Source organism: Caretta caretta, chromosome 4, assembly GCF_965140235.1.
Source record: "Caretta caretta isolate rCarCar2 chromosome 4, rCarCar1.hap1, whole genome shotgun sequence".
Lineage (NCBI taxonomy): Eukaryota > Metazoa > Chordata > Testudines > Cheloniidae > Caretta > Caretta caretta.
In genome coordinates this window covers 65,057,354-65,074,431 of record NC_134209.1, presented here as the reverse complement: position 1 = coordinate 65,074,431, position 17,078 = coordinate 65,057,354, and the positions used below count along the sequence as shown (strand labels likewise).

The 17,078-nt window shown below is 39.9% G+C and overlaps 1 protein-coding gene across 2 annotated transcripts in view; it reads left to right on the top strand.

Moving 5' to 3' along the window:
- OTUD4 (OTU deubiquitinase 4) overlaps nucleotides 1–11,558 on the top strand; it is a 45,133-nt gene extending 33,575 nt beyond the window's left edge. Inside the window, exons 16-22 of one of the 2 annotated variants that reach the window (XM_075127719.1) lie at nucleotides 648–765; nucleotides 2,220–2,275; nucleotides 2,853–2,933; nucleotides 3,830–3,965; nucleotides 4,558–4,821; nucleotides 5,594–5,634; nucleotides 8,856–11,558. In XM_075127719.1, the coding sequence (XP_074983820.1) occupies nucleotides 648–765; nucleotides 2,220–2,275; nucleotides 2,853–2,933; nucleotides 3,830–3,965; nucleotides 4,558–4,821; nucleotides 5,594–5,634; nucleotides 8,856–10,109 (1,950 nt within the window). In that variant the 3' untranslated portion in view covers nucleotides 10,110–11,558. Of the gene's footprint in view, nucleotides 1–647; nucleotides 766–2,219; nucleotides 2,276–2,849; nucleotides 2,934–3,829; nucleotides 3,966–4,557; nucleotides 4,822–5,593; nucleotides 5,635–8,855 lie in introns of both variants that reach the window. The other variant, XM_048846971.2, reaches the window with a different exon arrangement.
- The last annotated feature ends 5,520 nt before the right edge of the window (nucleotides 11,559–17,078 follow it).

Sequence of the window (17,078 nt, the reverse complement as noted above, 5' to 3'; positions counted from 1 at the left end):
ATGGAGTTTTGCTGTCACCTGGGCAAGTCACATGTCTATGAATGATTCAGCTTTTTGCAGGCCGATGCCATTGTTTTACATGTTCGTTTGAACATTCCCAGGAAAGCTTAGATGTGGATTGGCGTCTTCCAAGGTCCGTTGTTAGCTAAGCACTCCCAATTACTTGAATAAGCCCCTTCACGCTATGTTGACCAGATCTGCCTTTTGTGCTTCCTACAGCAAACACTTTAAGTACAAGCATAGAGCCAATGCTCATAACTTCAGATATAAAAATGATACATGCATACGAATAGGATGAATACATTAGTTACAGGCATATTTAGCATAAAACATATTCCAGTTATGTCATATTTGCACTCATAAGCATATTTCTGTAAAGCATTATGGGGTGCAAAGTCACAAGCTTAATAACCTGAGCTCTTGACTCCGAGGTGAGCCACACTCTCTCGGAATGCAACAGTGAATTGGGTGGGTAGAAAATTTGAGATTAGAAGGCTGCTTCTTTTCTCTGCCTCCTGCTGAAAATAAACTTGCATTCATGGAGGCCAAGTGAGGTAATTTTAGATGATGGCACATTGTTTTATACGTTCCTGTGGCCAAGCCTTTTTATATGAAATGCTGAATTTTGCTTCTCTCAATTTCTTTAGAACCATTTAGTTTGTCAGGCTGCTATGCAGACCGCTGATACTTGCGTAAAGATCCGAGCTGTTACTGAGAAAAGAAACAGCAGGTGGAAGGCAAATGTGGAAGAGCGAAAGGATAAAGGTAGTGTCCAGAAAACATTTTCTTTTACTAAACATTGTTAGCTTTTATATAAAGTAACCAAGTCTGGGATTTTCAAAGCTGGGGATGTGCCTATATGTGGATTTATGCATCTGACTGGGTACATGAGGGTAATTTTTGTGACAATAGTCAAGTGCAATGTAGTTGTATGCTTTGGGGAGAAGGTGCTTGTTTTTCTTGATTTATGGGTATGGTCTTTGGGTCAAACACCTTTCATAGGAATTTTCAAATTATGTGGGATGGCACATAACAGGAGCTAAATGCTGAAAAGCTAGGTCTTCTGACCCACATCAAAGTAATTAAGTGCCGGTTTATATTGAAATTAGCGCCAGATTAGAGTTGCAGAAACTGCTGATGGAGAAATGCCAGAGATACTTGCTCAGGTGGAAAGAGGGTTCATCTAAGAAAAAGCAAGTAAAAGGGGTTAGTGCCTAAAGTCTTATCTTATAAAATTGTAAGGGTAGGGGAAGGAATTGAAAGAAGAATGTGTGAGTGAGAGCTTGAATTGCAAACATATTTTTAAATTTAAATAGTGCTGGAGAAGGGTGAGAGGTGTGAGATTTCCTTCTCCCATATTCCTCAATTCTTTGTGTATTTGTCTTTGTGTATTTGTCTTGGAGGAAAGATAGGGTAACTAAGCTCTCCTACTTCTGGTGGGGTTCATTTTGTGGTGGCGATGGGGAAGAAGGTTGCAGTTGTATAGTGGGAGAGCAGACAATTGTTGTGTCAACACAAAATGCAGCTGCTAATCTGTTTTCTGGCCTTTGTCTTGTTCTATATGAACTCTGTGAATCTGTTCCCTGCTTCCCCTTTCTTTACTGCATCATGTTGAAGCTCCTTGATCTTGATTTCAAGGATCTATCCTTCCCCATGTACCTATTTTTGCCTCTTTTCACCTGTCCCCTTTTCTCCTCTGCTCTGATAAAGACAAAAAGGCATTGAAGCTCCTACATCTGATTCACATTTTTTTGAAAGTCCCTGCATCAGGCAGAGCAGGGACCTGAACTTAGGTCTTCCACATCCAAGGTGAGTGACCTAACCACTGAGCTATTGGCTTTTCTAAGCTGCGTTGGTCTCTCTCTTTTTTTTGTGAAAATTTTCATAAGGTCTTGGTTTTCATCCCAATGCAGAATGAAAACAAATTCTGAAACCTTGAAAATTTTTGTGAAACAGAAATTTTGTTTTCCAGCCAGCCCTACTTATTTCGGCTTATTCTGCTTTCCACGTTTATGCTATTTTGAAGTAACATATAATTGACCTGAGGTAGAAAGGTCATGATGTATCTGAAGATTTAACTTTGGAAAGACAAGTTGTTATACTGGCTGAAGTAGTCTCTAAGGTGCCACAAGTCCTCCTTTTCTTTTTTTGGCTGAAGTTGTGACTATTATAAATGATTTGATGCTTCATTTACGATGTTATATCTTTTGGTATTACAGATTCAAATTCCAGGCAGGTCCACTTCAGTCAGAAGTTTGAGTCAAATTCATCTGAGGTAATTTAAAGAAAAGACCAAAGCAATTCTTTCTCTCTCTCCCTCCCATAATGTGCATTAAGCAGCACAGCATAAGGTGGCTAGCAGAGAGGTAGCTGTCTTCAGCGCCAAGGCTGCTGCTGCTGCTTTAGTACTTTCTGTAGATTATTGTAGGAGGGAGACTTGTCTTATTTTTGAACTTCCTCAGAACCTTTAAGAGTCTGATTGTGGTCTCTCTCTGCAATGTAAATTCTACAACTTGGGCTATTAAGAGCACTTCTGAACCTGGATCTCTCTTTGCTAGTGTACCCCATATGTTCGCAGTGTGAGTCTCTGTTCCCCTCTAGTGGTTGGACCTCACAGATTTGAGTCTGGCATGGTTTAGGATCTAGAGGTTCTCACTGTGATTCCCTGCGGCCAACAGATCATCAAGAGGCATCACATTAGGCTTGCCATAGTAGCAATTTGATAAACACTCATCTGATGGCCAGCCCACCTTTTTAACAAAGTGTTGTGTGCTTAATATCTTTTATTGACCTTTTTTGTAGAAGAAAAATAGAGTAGCATTGACTCTCCATTTTAACTTTTGTAATAGAAGAATGGTGGAGATGACAAGTATCCAAAAGCTTCATCTCCTTTGAAACAAGGAAAGACACAATCTCAATCTCCTGCTGAACAAGTAAGAAATATTTGTTTAACTTCTGTTTTTTTCAGCCATGAGGCCTCCAGGCATTCTTGCCATCACAGCCATATAGCTATTGAAGACAATTACTTGGTATTGTGGTAGTGCCCAAAGCCCCCAGTTAGGATTGGAAACCCATTATGCTAGGTGCTATATGAAGACCTGGTCCCTATCCAAAAGATCTTGCAATTTAATTGTAAGGGTCATTCCAGGAGTTTGTGAGTAAGGGGTTAATCCACATCCACCTTTTAAGTGAATGCTACTTGGGTTAAACACTTTCTCTTTTTTCCCCCTTCAGCTATTTCACCTTCTGTGACTTTCCCAGAGACCAATATCATTCCCTCTACAACATTCCCAGCTCCTGCTGGTCTAGGAAATTGTTCAAACAACTTTGGTTATGTTTTGATAGCATCAACAGGCATTGTGGTTGTTACCATCCTCTGATCTGTGGTACTGTAGCACAGTATCATACATGATGAGTATCTGAGCAGGCCCACTGCTTCATTTAATCAGTGGCTTTTCTTTTTGGAGGTGAAAAACAGTAAATAAATTTATTATTGTGAGAGTTGCTGAATTTACTGCCTGGAGATGGGAGCTTGATATTCATTCATGGTATCAACCTTTTCTGGAGGGGTGACCCCTAGGATGAGAGGGTAGTTCAGTCTCCATGCAGTCAATGAACAAGACTAAAGGTGGCTACGCAGTTAGGATTCCTATTTTGTCAGTAGCTTGTTAGCTAATGTTACTAGATGGTGTTTTGCTACTGTGACAGTGGGAGCCTGGTTAAGTCTAGATTGTCAAACCTTTGTGAATGGAATAGAATTTAGGCTCTTATTCTAAGCAAGCATTATCTGTGAGCCCTACTAACTTCTCTTGGTCTCTTTGCTTTATAGAAACTGACAGCATGCTTACCATGTGTAAATCCAACTCCCGCTCCTGCCTTCTCTGAGGTGCATTTGCCTCCTACAGTGCCTTCTATTCCAGCCATTGTGCCAGCTTGGCAAAATGAGCCAACTTATCGACCAACAGGTTAGAAGAAATCTTCTTTGGTCTACTTCAGAGACTTATTGTACCATGTTCAGAATGGTCTGTGTGTAAAAAATGACTTCAAATTGTCTGAGTGGGATTTTGAAAAACAGACATTGAAAGATAATTAGAATACTCAGCTCTCCTAGCTGCTTTTGAAAATCCCAGTTAGCTTCAGTTGTCCATATAAATGTCATTGCTAATTAAAATAGTTTACATGACTCTTTGCCTCTTAAGGGAAGAGGGGTTGTGGGAAGTATTACTATTCCATTCCAGCCTGGGTCACTTAGAGATTCAGCTGTAAGATTCAATTCCCTTTTGTCTTTAAGGGTATTTTTAAATAATGCAAGTGATAAGATTTTTGTTACCACTTTTGGATAGACTGTTGTACAGTCCCTTTCTGAAAACTGTTTTTTGAATTGAGCCTTCATTTTCCTTCAGCTTCATTTCAGGACTCATGCCCCTCTTTATCATCCTAAATAATTAATCTTCCTGATGTTTTAATCCTTCAGTTACTTGCTATCTTATCTCTCATTAATGTACCTTAGCCAAATTCTGTGTACTCATGTCTTTCGCTCTTCCCTCTTTTTCTTAGGTATTCCAACCCAAATACCTGTTTCTTCATTGATGCCGGCCCCAACAACTGGACCTGATTCTGTTGTATCCCAGGCAACATCTGCTCCAGTTGCCGGAGTTCCTGTGTCAATACAAGCAGTTAACCAGCCTTTGATGCCTTTGCCTCAGACACTGAATCCTTATCAGGACCCATTGTTCCCTGGATTCCCTTTTAATGAAAAGGGGGAGAGAGCCATTGCACCACCTTATTCCCTGTGTAATACTGGGGATGATCTACCTAAAGGTAGGAAACCTTTATATTTTACACTCTTTCCAATGGAATGTCTTTGTTTAAAATCTGGATGAAGGAGAATGAAATGTATTCCTTTGTTTTGATAAGTGTTGAAAGATTTAACAGTTGCTGTGCTACCGTTCTTTGTATAAAAATAAGTAAATTGTACTGTTAATGGTAATTTTAAGTGGTGATATTCATAACTCTATTGTGAACTTTTCATGGCTCATAATCTGATTCATGAATTTATTTTCTTATATCAGAAAAAGTCTGATTTTTGTGTAGCTTACATTTAAAAAAAAAAAAAAAGATTTCCTTGACCATATTGTAGATATCTGTTGCCTGTTATGGCAGTGAAAAATAGCAGATGGAATCTCATGTTGTTTTAATCAGAAATTTGAACCTTACTCAGCAGTTTTCTTACTAGTGTGGGAAAAGGCATATATTAGCATTTTAAAAAGAAAAATACAAGGAGTTCATGTAGAACATACCACACCTGACTGGATGGTGTGTTCATTTTGGTAGCATTCTCTCTTACATTTGTAAACTGAGTTTGGTTCCTTGAGCTATTAAAACTGGAATTTAAAACATGCAGTTGAGTTTCAGATCATCTTATTAGTCCAAGGGGAGTCGAACCAGCAGGCTGAAGTAGCAATATAAAGTGTTGAACTTTTCTCTACTAGAACTGTAGCTGAAAATTTGCGCTGGGTGGGAGGAAAAAGTGCGTGCATGCATGCATTTTTCTTAGTGTTAATTAACTTGATGTTTGTTTGTTTTTCTCTAGATAAAAGTATTCTTCGATTTTTCTTTAATCTTGGTGTGAAGGTAATTATCCAAACTCTCATCAATGAGATTTTTCTACTAAAATATCTAATGACTAATGTTCAGGTTTCCGCCTCCATGAGTTGTTTTTGAATTCCAGTATCTCAGAAATGGCTAGCTGAAATCACTTCAAATTTGAGCAAGGTGTTCTCTGCTGGCAGCAGGCTACACGTGCAAAATTTGGAAGTGAAAGGCTTGTTCACTGAGGTTTTTAGTGGTGACTCCAAAATTAGGCATATAATTTAAAGCAAGCCTCAAGTAAGAATAGGCTACCCTCTCTACCATATTTTGAAAACTTTTCTCTTATCTCAAATTTTATATCAAATAGTTTGCTTGAAAGATTTTGTTGAGATCTCATGCACAGCATCACTTTTGAGATTGGAGAAGTCATATTTAGGCAATTAATTCCTGGTCAATTAAATGTGTCAGAATAATCCATTTGGTGCTGAACATGTAAATGGAACCAAAAGACTGAAGACATGAGCTTTCTTTCTCTCTCTTTTCAAAGTCTATCTTTTAGCTAGAGTTAAAGTTGCAAGTATGTGCCAGTAACTTACAAGTAAAAACACCTTATATAAGAACGTTGTTGACTCTTCCTATTGCAGTGGCATGAATCTGATTTGGGGTCCCATTTATCGAAAAGCAATCGTTAGAAACGGAATTTAAACTTTAATTTTAAATTAAAAGAATTTAAAACATTTTGAAAACTTAGGTATGCATAGGTAAGACACCCAAACAAAATTCAGTTCCTGAATTGAGGAACAATCAAAAATTCTGAACTGATCCATCAAAAAACAGATTCATCTTGTTGGTGTCCACAAACACTAGAAAGCTTTGATTTGAACACTGCATTGGTTGAACTTGCTCTAGTTTTTATTGTGGCCATAAACAGTCCACAGAAGACATTCTTTACAAATTCACAGTTACATCAGTATCCTACTGAAGGCAGACATCCCCCATTTTTCATTAAGATTGCATATGCTACCAGTTACATCAGTGTCATTACATGTTAGTGTATTAATATATGCAAACATCATAGGCCCAGATCAGGAAATCAGAATACTTGCAGAAAAGAGCAAAAGTGAGGGTGGTGGTGAAGCATGACATACCAGATATGTATATATACAAAATTAGTGCTCTGTGCTGCGGTACATTCAATAGCTCATCTGCAAGCATTTTAAGTGTAGTGCATCTACAAATTTAAGATGTCTCTAGTTGTCTGCAAAGTACTTTAAGCTATTATGAAAAAGGATGACTAAGGGGAAATGGGAGGATGTTTGACTGTACTGTCACTGTACCAGTACAGTGGCCTTTTCCCAACATCAGACATCTGCAGCGCATGGCTGTGGATTTCCAGAATCCTTTAGAAAAATTCATGGTTCAAAAATAACAAAACTTATGTTTGAAAGAAACAAAGAAGGGAAGATAGGAGACTGGTGTTGCTATGGGGATAGAGTTAACAATGCTGTGTGACCATAACGGATTCTTTCCATACTCTACAATATTTTGGCTTTCTTTCCTATATTACCTTAACAGGTAATTTCTTGGGTTTCTGACTGTGGTTGTTTAACTGGAGCATTCTTATAAGGGCTAGTCTAAATGCTGAAATTTATCAGCGTAATTGTATACCAGTATAACTACCCATTCATTCATTCATTCATTGTTCTGGAATAATAATGCCTTTTTCTGTTTTAGCCTTTCACTTTGGAAGTGGTATAAATTAAACCAGAAAAAGGCAATGTTATTCCAGATGGGAATTTATACAGCTATAATATATATATGTGTGTGTGTGTGTATACAGTAAATCATCCCCATGCCTGCCTGTTCTACCCATCTTAAGTTAATGACATAGTCTCTCAATTTTAAATCCATCTTAAATAAAGATTTTTGTTTATCTAGAGAAGCATCACGTATACCATTGTAGTAAATGCTCTAGCAACATTTCCATTCTGCACTTACAATTTTAAGGGAGGTAATTTTTTCAAGCTTTATTGTAAAAACTACCTCTGGTCTCAGACTTGGTACACCTGACTTCATCTGTGGAGTAAAATCGTTTGTGGTGTTTTTTTAATGACCAAATCTGGAAAAAAGATCTCTTCGGCTATCATAATTTAAAGAATGAAAAGAGAGAGAAGTTAGTGGTTTTGATAACTTTGTATAACTAGTCAAAGTCTCTGGTTTGGTTCACAGAAAATTAGCTGGCCATTAGTCAATGTTGTTGCTATGTGTGTTAAAAAAATTTCATAGACCTAAGCTTGAAACTCACTTTGTGGATCATATGATTTCCATTGCTGGCAGTGTGCATTATTTAGGATGTAGTCTGTTATCTTTTGCGTAAGAACTGTCTACTGGCTGAAGTACACTGACCAAAGAGTAGAATTGCTGACAACCTTGGAGGGCAGTTATGTCTTTTTCTCTCTTATAGAGAATCTCCTGGTCTGGAAACTGTCTGTTGGGTTACCATGCCCACTAATGCCACAGAAATAGCCACTGGTAAAATTCTCGGTGTCCTACAGGCTCTTTCGATATAGGCCTGGGAAATGTCAGCACCTTTAGTGGACATGATAATCCAGCAGCTCCCAGACCAAAGGAGAAGACGTACTTGCAGTAAGTGCAAACTGTCTATCTTCTGTTAGTGCATATTATTAGGTGGTGACAGAAATCCAGTTAATGGGCTGCAGAATGTGACCTTACTCAAATATGGCTTTTGAATTTTGTGGCAATGAGCCTCACTTCAGATGTCCGCAGATCTGTATGTGCATGTTTCAAGATGAGGTAACACTATTTTTTCCTCAGGATTTTGACAGAATGGATATGTGGGTTAAGTGTCCATTTAACACCTATGATTCAAGAAAGTATCTAGAAAACCTGAACACACTTAAAAAGCATAGCTACAACTTAACTTGCTCTGTTATACTTTCTGTTGGTCTGTGTTTAAGCATTTTGACAGTGTTCTTTCTGTATAGTCAAACTGTTTCCCCTTTCACACAGCAATAGGAACTTAAAAAAAAAAGATTGTAAAACCGTAAAAATAGGTCAAGGGACTTGCAGGCAGATAGATAGATTTTTATATATATATATATATATATAAAAATAAAAACTACTTTTATCTCTTTTTAAAATAAATTGACTGGGTTTCAAGTTGACAAATGACTTTACAGTGTGATATTTTACATCTGTTTGTTTTTAATTCCTTAGTAGACTGAAACATCTTTGTTTTGCAGGCATACAGCTGTCCCATGTGGGCACCACATTCTTATTTGTACCCTCTGCATCAGGCTTATGTAGCTTCTTGTAGAATGTACCCAAAAATTTCAGTTCCTGTGTATCCTCACAACCCTTGGTTCCAAGAGGCGCCACCAACTCAGAATGAAGATGAAATGGCACAAACAAACAGACACTTTCCTATGCAGAATGAGGCCAGATCCGATGATCAGAGTCTGCAAGTTGACACTAGGTCTCCATCATTGCCTCTGATTATATCTACAGCTCAGGTGTCAGAAAGTCAAAGACAGGTCTGTGTAGAATCCGAGAACCCAGTGCAAGCTCTTCAGTCAGATCAAGATGAGTCGGTGAGAGGAAAAAACATGTTCCTGCACCCTCCATTTGGACACAATCAATTTTTAGGAGCTGTTCCAATAGCACCTCCTTTTTTCCCTCACTTTTGGTATGGGTGCCCATTTCAGGGTTTTATGGAAAATTCAGTAGTGAGACCTAATGTTATGTCACCTGAGGACAAAGGGGCAGCTGTTAGCCCCTTAGCAAATATATATCTGGCTGAAGAATGCAATTCTCCAGTTCCAGTAACAAGTTGTGTGGAGCATCTTCGGAAGGTAGTGAGTGAAAGTAGCTCCAGTGCCATACCTCTCCCTGTGGCCAGTTTGAGCAGCGAATCTGATGTCCTGGATGAAACCTCAGCCAGGATGCCGAAGATGGAGCAAATATGTACTGCTGTTTCTCCTGCTAAACAAGTGAAGGCTGCACTACAGAATCGTTCTACACAGATGCAGGGGATTGAGAGGCAGACAGTGGTGTCACATGCTTCACCATCAGTAACAGAGCCACCAAAAAATGAAATGAAAAGTAATACTCCCAGTCATAAGGAAAAGCCAGAGAAAGCCAGAGATGCCAAGGCTACTGATAATTTACAGGCCAACTTGGTAGAAAGCAGGACACACAGAACAAGGGAAGAGAGCTCTGAAGATGAAAATGAGGTGTCTGATATGCTGAGAAGTGGTAGATCCAAGCAATTTTATAATCAGACTTATGGCAGTGGCAGAAGGCCAAGAAATGAATGGGGCTACCCTTCTAGTCGGGGAGGATACCAGTACCCAAGAAATGAAGAAGCCTGGAAAGGACCACCGAACAGAAGCAGAGATGAAGGTTACCAATATCACCGAAATTTTAGAGGGAGGCCATATAGAAATGATAGAAGAAGGGCAATCATGGGAGATAATCAGAGGGGGCATCTAGCATAGGCATGTCTTATTGGAAAGTTTCAAATGCCAATACAGATTTCAAGGAGAGACTTCTAAAATCTTCCCAGTTTTTTTTGTTTTGTTTTAAGATAGGGTACACTTGTAACCTCAAAGTAAGGCCTAGGGGGAAACGAACTCCTAGTCCTAGCATTAAGTTTCTTGGCAATTAAATATTAAGTTTTTTGGTTGAGGAATTTTTTCCAATTTCTGGAAGTAGAAAATTAAAATTATTTTAAAGTATAAAAACAATACAGTTCAATATTGAACTTTTTTCCATAGAGGTTTGAGTTTGTGATACAATAAAATGTTTACTGGAATGATACAAATATAGTATTTGACATGATTTAGGTTCTAAAACTGATGGTAGTGTTGCACCAAATATAAATGTATATTTTATCATACAATGCCTTAGTTCTAAACTGAGCTAAAGGAATTTTCAGCCTACTGCACTGTTGTCTTTGATATGCTTCCAACCCAAAGGCCTTTCATCTCAAAATCTGTCAAACTTGAATGTTTCTCTTTAGTATGTTACATCTATGGCAGTCAGCTAATTGTGTCTTAGATATGTTGTATATAGTTCTTTTAATATTCATAGGGTATATTTTTGAATTTTAAAAAGCATTTGTTGAAATCAAAATTGAGACAAGCAGTCAAGAATAGCTGTGTGTGCATTGATAGAAAATTCAGTGGAATGGCTGTTTCCACCAAGAATTCTTAACACTGGTGTGACTATAATGGTGCCTATGCCAATTAAATATTTACAAAGACAATAAAAAATGTAGATGCTATGCATTTCCAAAATATTCTGCATCTGTTATAATAGCAGAAGTTTTTTAATGCCACTTTAACACTAATGCACTGACAAATCCTAAATATTTTGTGAGCAGAAATGCATAAAATACAAGTTACATTTTTTTTTTTAAGTTTGTATGATGAGCTACTGTTGAGCTTTTTTTGTTGTTGCACTGTTGATGCAAATTGGTTACGCTTTTGCATGTACAATTCATTGCTGGAACTCCTTTTTAAAAACAAGATGTGGTTTTCAAAATATATTCTCTAGAATTCAGAAGAAAGCGGCTTCTGCCTTATATTTTTACACTGTGTGTCAGAGTTCTGATTGCTGTTTCTTCTGACTCTTAAAGATGATCTCTGCAGTGTTCCTGATTATTGCCTTTGCAGTTGGGATATTCAGCTATCCAAACTCGAGAGTGCAGTGTGCACACTATTCACTCAGCTCTGTTGCTTTGTAAAATTAACGGTTGTGTATATTTTTATATCTCTGTATATACCAGTGTAAAAGGTGATGGTGCCCTTTTATTCATGTCTATGAGATTGTATACCTTTGATCAGGAAACTTGAGTGATACTGTTATATATATGACTAAGCAATTCTTTTCAGATGCATGCCATGTATAAAACACCTAATTAAAAATAAATGTTTGTCCTTTCACTTTCTTTTTAAACTATATAAAACCACTCATAATATCGTCAATCTTCTGGTTCTGTTGATATCTACAAATGGCATATCAGTAGAACTTGGTGAATTGCTACTATATTTGTGGCTACTGACCTGAACTCTCAATCCGCACTGTATAGCAATTAACATTTAGGCACTTAGCAAAATATATATTAGAGTGCATTTTATAAATGGAAATTGTAAAGGCAGTACTGTTTTTACCTGAGAGAGAAAAATATTTAAATCAATTTGAGTGGAAATATATTTAGAAATAAATTAGGTTTAGTTTGCAAGGTTGCTATTAAAAACGAACACTGGAGGGATGTACTAACTAAGCTCTTGCTTCCCTATTCATATTCAGTGATTACAGAAAATAATGGGGTGATGGTTAGCTAATAAAGTTAAGAAAGCTTCTCTTCACAAAGTGTACCTTCCCCCCTGCTCTTTACAATGCTGCTCTTTGAACTCAATCTAATGCTCACTGAATTCTATAGGCATTGGAACAGATGCATAGTCATATATGCCTTTGTATGTATTATGAGGTTTGAGTAACATTTTGATTTCCACAGATTGAGAGAAATTTAAAAGTGCACTTTCTAGAGAGAAAAGGAGTGGCACCTTAGAGACTTGTGGCACCTTAGAGACTAACAAATTTATTTGAGCATAAGCTTCCGTGAGCTACAGCTCACTTCATCAGATGCATTCAGTGGAAAATACAGTGGGGAGATTTATATACATAAGAGAACATGAAACAGGTATACACACTGTAACGAGAGTGATCACTTAAGGTGAGCTATTACCAGCAGGAGAGTGGCGGGGAGGGGGGGGAGTCCCCCCACTCAGCTGGGGTGTCAGCTCCCCCCTTGCTCAGTGCTGCCCTTGCTGTCCCAGTGGGGGCAGTCAGCGAGCTTGCTGCTTTCCTCACTGCATCAGAGCCAGCGTGAGCCCCCTCTCCGGTGTGCAAGGGGGCAGGGAGCATCTTTCTGTCCCATTCGGCCCCAGGGGTCTGGTTACAGGCAGGCAGGTAGCCTAAGCCATCCATCCCACCATCAACCTCAGCCTGGACCAGACCACACAAGAGATCCACTTCCTGGACACTACGGTGCTAATAAGCAATGGTCACATAAACACCACCCTATACCGGAAACCTACTGACCGCTATTCCTACCTACATGCCTCCAGCTTTCATCCAGACCACACCACATGATCCATTGTCTACAGCCAAGCTCTACGATACAACCGCATTTGCTCCAACCACTCAGACACAGACAAACACCTACAAGATCTCTATGAAGCATTCTTACAACTACAATACCCACCTGCTGAAGTGAAGAAACAGATTGACAGAGCCAGAAGAGTACCCAGAAGTCACCTACTACAGGACAGGCCTACCAAAGAAAATAACAGAATGCCAGTAGCCATCACCTTCAGCCCCCAACTAAAACCTCTCCAACGCATCATCAAGGATCTACAACCTATCCTGAAGGACAACCCATCACTCTCACAGATCTTGGGAGACAGGCCAGTCCTTGCTTACAGACAGCCCCCCAACCTGAAGCAAATACCAGCAACCACACAACAGAACCACTAACCCAGGAACCTATCCTTGCAACAAAGCTCGTTGCCAACTGTGTTCACATATCTGTTCAGGGGACACCATCACAGGGCCTAATCACATCAGCCACACTGTCAGAGGCTCATTCACCTGCACATCTATCAATGTGATATATGCCATCATGTGCCAGCAGTGCCCCTCTGCTATGTACATTGGTCAAACTGGACAGTACGTAAAAGAATAAATGGACGCAAATCAGACGTCAAGAATTATAACATTTAAAAACCAGTTGGAGAACACTTCAGTCTCTCTGGTCACTTGATTACAGACCTAAAAGTGGTAATTCTTCAACAAAAAAACTTCAGAAACAAACTCCAACAAGAGACTGCTGAATTGGAATTAATTTGCAAACTGGATACAATTAACTTAGGCTTGAATAGAGACTGGGAGCGGATGGGTCATTACACAAAGTAAAACTATTTCCCCATGTTTATTCCCCCCTTCCACTGTTCCTCAGACTTTCTTGTCAACTGCTGGAAATGGCCCACCTTGATTATCACTACAAAAGGTTCCCCCCTCCGCTGCTCTCCTGCTGGTAATAGCTCACCTTAAGTGATCACTCTCGTTACAGTGTGTATGTTAACACCCATTGTTTCATGTTCTCTTATGTATATAAATCTCCCCACTGTATTTTCCACTGAATGCATCCGATGAAGTGAGCTGTATGTAGCTCACCGAAGCTTATGCTCAAATAAATTTTGTTAATCTCTAAGGTGCCACAAGTACTCCTTTTTCTTTTTGCGAATACAGACTAACAGGGCTGCTACTCTGAAACCTTTCTAGAGAGATTTTCTCAAGGGCTGATGTTAAACAGTGTGATAGCATTGGTAGGAGTGGACTTTTCCTTTGAAAAGTGACTTGCAGGACACAAACATTAAGCTTGTGCCTTGTCTTTCTGCTTTACCATGTATAAAAGAGGCTGAAAAGTTTGGTGTTAAGATTTTTTTGTTTCTGTTTCAGCTTTAGAAATAATGAATGTCAAGCCTGGCCGTGTTTGGTTTTCCTGGTAGACTTGTTGGGGGAAGGGAGGTCTCAGCTTTTTTGGTCAGCTCTAAGGCTGTGATTCAGCAACGTGTTCTTAAGCATGTGAATTCTGTTGAAATCTAGAGGACTGCACGTAAAGTGATGCCCAGGCTTAAGTACCTTGCTGAATGGCGGCCTAGAGTTCTGCACCCCAGCCAGAACCTGAGGGGACCCAAATGCGGTTCCGGTTAGGTTGGAAAATCATCCAGCCTGCTCAGGTGGTTTGCCTCTTAAGAACAACTCCTATCCCTCGGCTCAGCACGGTGGCAGCTGTGTCTCCTGCCCTTGCCTGCCCACCTTGCTGCACTCTGTGTGCTGAGGAGTCCCAGCACCTCTCACTTTGCAGCTCACGCAGTATGCAGCGGGGCAGACCGCTGTTGGTGCGCCATTCCCAAGGGCAGGAGGCAACAATACCACTGATTCAGTTCTGGGAGAAGGGTCGGATCAGGTTGAGTGGACTTGGGTCTGATTTGGGTCCAGGTCTGGCTTAAAAAGTAGTCCTGAGCAGACCCCAATGGAGGTCTACTACCTACAAGCGGCAAAGAGCTGAGTCTTTAATATCTCATCTAAATTATTAATCATTGAAATAAATAGGAATTGACAAAAACAAGACCCAAAGAGTTAGTGTGAGTAAAAACTCCTCTCTGTTGCTCTGCTTTCATTTTCAACAGTGATGCTATAATTTGTCAGTAGTTCTCTAGTCTTGAAAGTTTTGGTGACATAGCTGTGCCTAGGGCCCTACCAAATTCACTGCGCATTTTGGTCAATTTCATAAGCATAGGATTTTTAAAATAGTTTCACAATTTTCAGATGCTTACAGTGTTGTAACCTTGGAAAACCCGACCCAAAAGATAGTCGGGAAGGTGGCAAAGTTATTATAGAGGGATTGCGGGATTGCCACCCTTCTGCGCTGCTGCTGGAGGGGGCGGTGCCCTGCTCAAAAGCCAGTGCTGTCACCAGTAGCAGCGCAAAAGTGAGTGTCGCAGGGTTGGGGGGTGGGTGGATTGTCATGGGGGAGGGGTGGGGCTGGCCTTATGGTTGGGTGACCACTCAGGGTCTCATGGTCAGGGGGTGCCATGGTTCTCTCTTCCAGCCAGCCCAAGGCCCTTTAACCTCCTGAGCATGGAGCAGGGGAGGGGCAGGGCTGGGTTGCCCTGGCTGGGGGTGCCCCAGTCATTGGCCCCAACTATGCAACAGGTTCCAGCTGCCAGTTCTGATCGGGCTGGGAAGGGATGGGACTTCCTCTTTCCCTGCAGGAGTTGATTCTGGTGCTGGGTCAGACCCATCTCCAGGAGCCTCCCCTGGCTGCAGGAAGCTGGGCTCTGAAGGCAGTGCAGCCATGGAGCTTCCTGCAGCCAGGGGAGAACTCAAAGTTGGTTTAATTTTAACATACATTTTCAAGTTGAATTTTCACTTTAGAAGTGTATTGTTTCAGAGTAGCAGCCGTGTTAGTCTGTATTTGCAAAAAGAAAGGGAGTACTAGTGGCACCTTAGAGACTAACCAATTTATTCGAACATAAGCTCACGAAAGCTTATGCTCGAATAAAATGGTTAGTCTCTAAGGTGCCACTAGTACTCCTTTCCTTTTAGAAATGTATTGGTTCTTTTTCAGTCAAGGACCTTGGTTTAAAAAGCCAGTTTATATGGAGGGGCTGTGTGTGTGTGTGTGTGAGAAGATGCCCCCCAGCTCATTTTTAATTGTTTATCAGTAATGGTCCAAATGCTTTTTTATAGTACACTGAAACTCAAATGCTCTTTTTTATTTTTATAGATTTTACTCTTTGGAATGGGGAGGCAGTCTGATTTAAGGGGTAGGGCATGGAAGTGGAAGTTAGACCCACAGATATCTGCATCTGCTCTAGGAGTTAGACTAGTGTGATTCTGTGCTCTGCTATTAAGTGTTGGGTGAGTGATTAATTTAGCCTCAATTTCTTACTCTATAAAATGGAAATGGGATGCTCCTTTGTAAATCACTTTGAGATCTGTGGATGAAAATACAGAAGGCTTCCCCCCCCACCCCCCCGAAGGAAGTGGTTTCAGTGTCATTGGAATCTTGACATAATATGGATAAGAGAATAGAAACCTTTGTAAATGTAACTGGGAACTTGCAGAGAAACCTTAAGGACAGGGATTAAATAAATGCAATAATGTTCTTATGTTTCATGTTGACCAAGCAATAGGAGTCCACGTCTAGGCAAAGATCTTAATTTTTGTTGGGTGATGTTTGCACTTCGCTTTTTTCTTCCCTTTCCTTCTCTTATAACTACTGACTGTTTCATTATCTAGAAGCTCTGCATGCAGATTCCTTTAAAAACTGCAGCATAAACTGTTAGTGTCAGGGCTTGTCTTTGTTTACTAAACTTTCACAGCTATGGTACAATGCTAAATCCCTGAATACTTTCCTGCCAATATGCTGCTGTTTCTGCCATGTCTGATTAGTCTCTTTGTCCCTAATTATTGTTGCTAACAATGCCTACAATTATTGCTGGTGGATTCAGTAGGCTAAAATATCTGAACCAGGGGTGGCTAATGTGATTATTTTTTTTTTTTTTAAATGGTTCCAGTTACTGAAACTGCTGTTAGGCATACGTTAGTTTAACAACTGTTTTGACAGCTTTGTCTACAGAGAATTTTTTTAACAAAGAATTTCTACTGTTGCTAACATTGGTTCACCTGCTGTTAGCAATGTGGGGAGCTCTGGCAGTGCTATACAAGTTAAACATTTATAATCAATAAGATGCTGGAAACGGTAAGGCATCAGGGTCTAGGTGGGCACAGTCCATCTCAGTACTGAAGTTTACACCACTCATCCTGTTGCAAGAGATCTGTGACTCAGGAAGTGGAATCTCTGCTCAAGTGTGAGGCTGAATATTCCA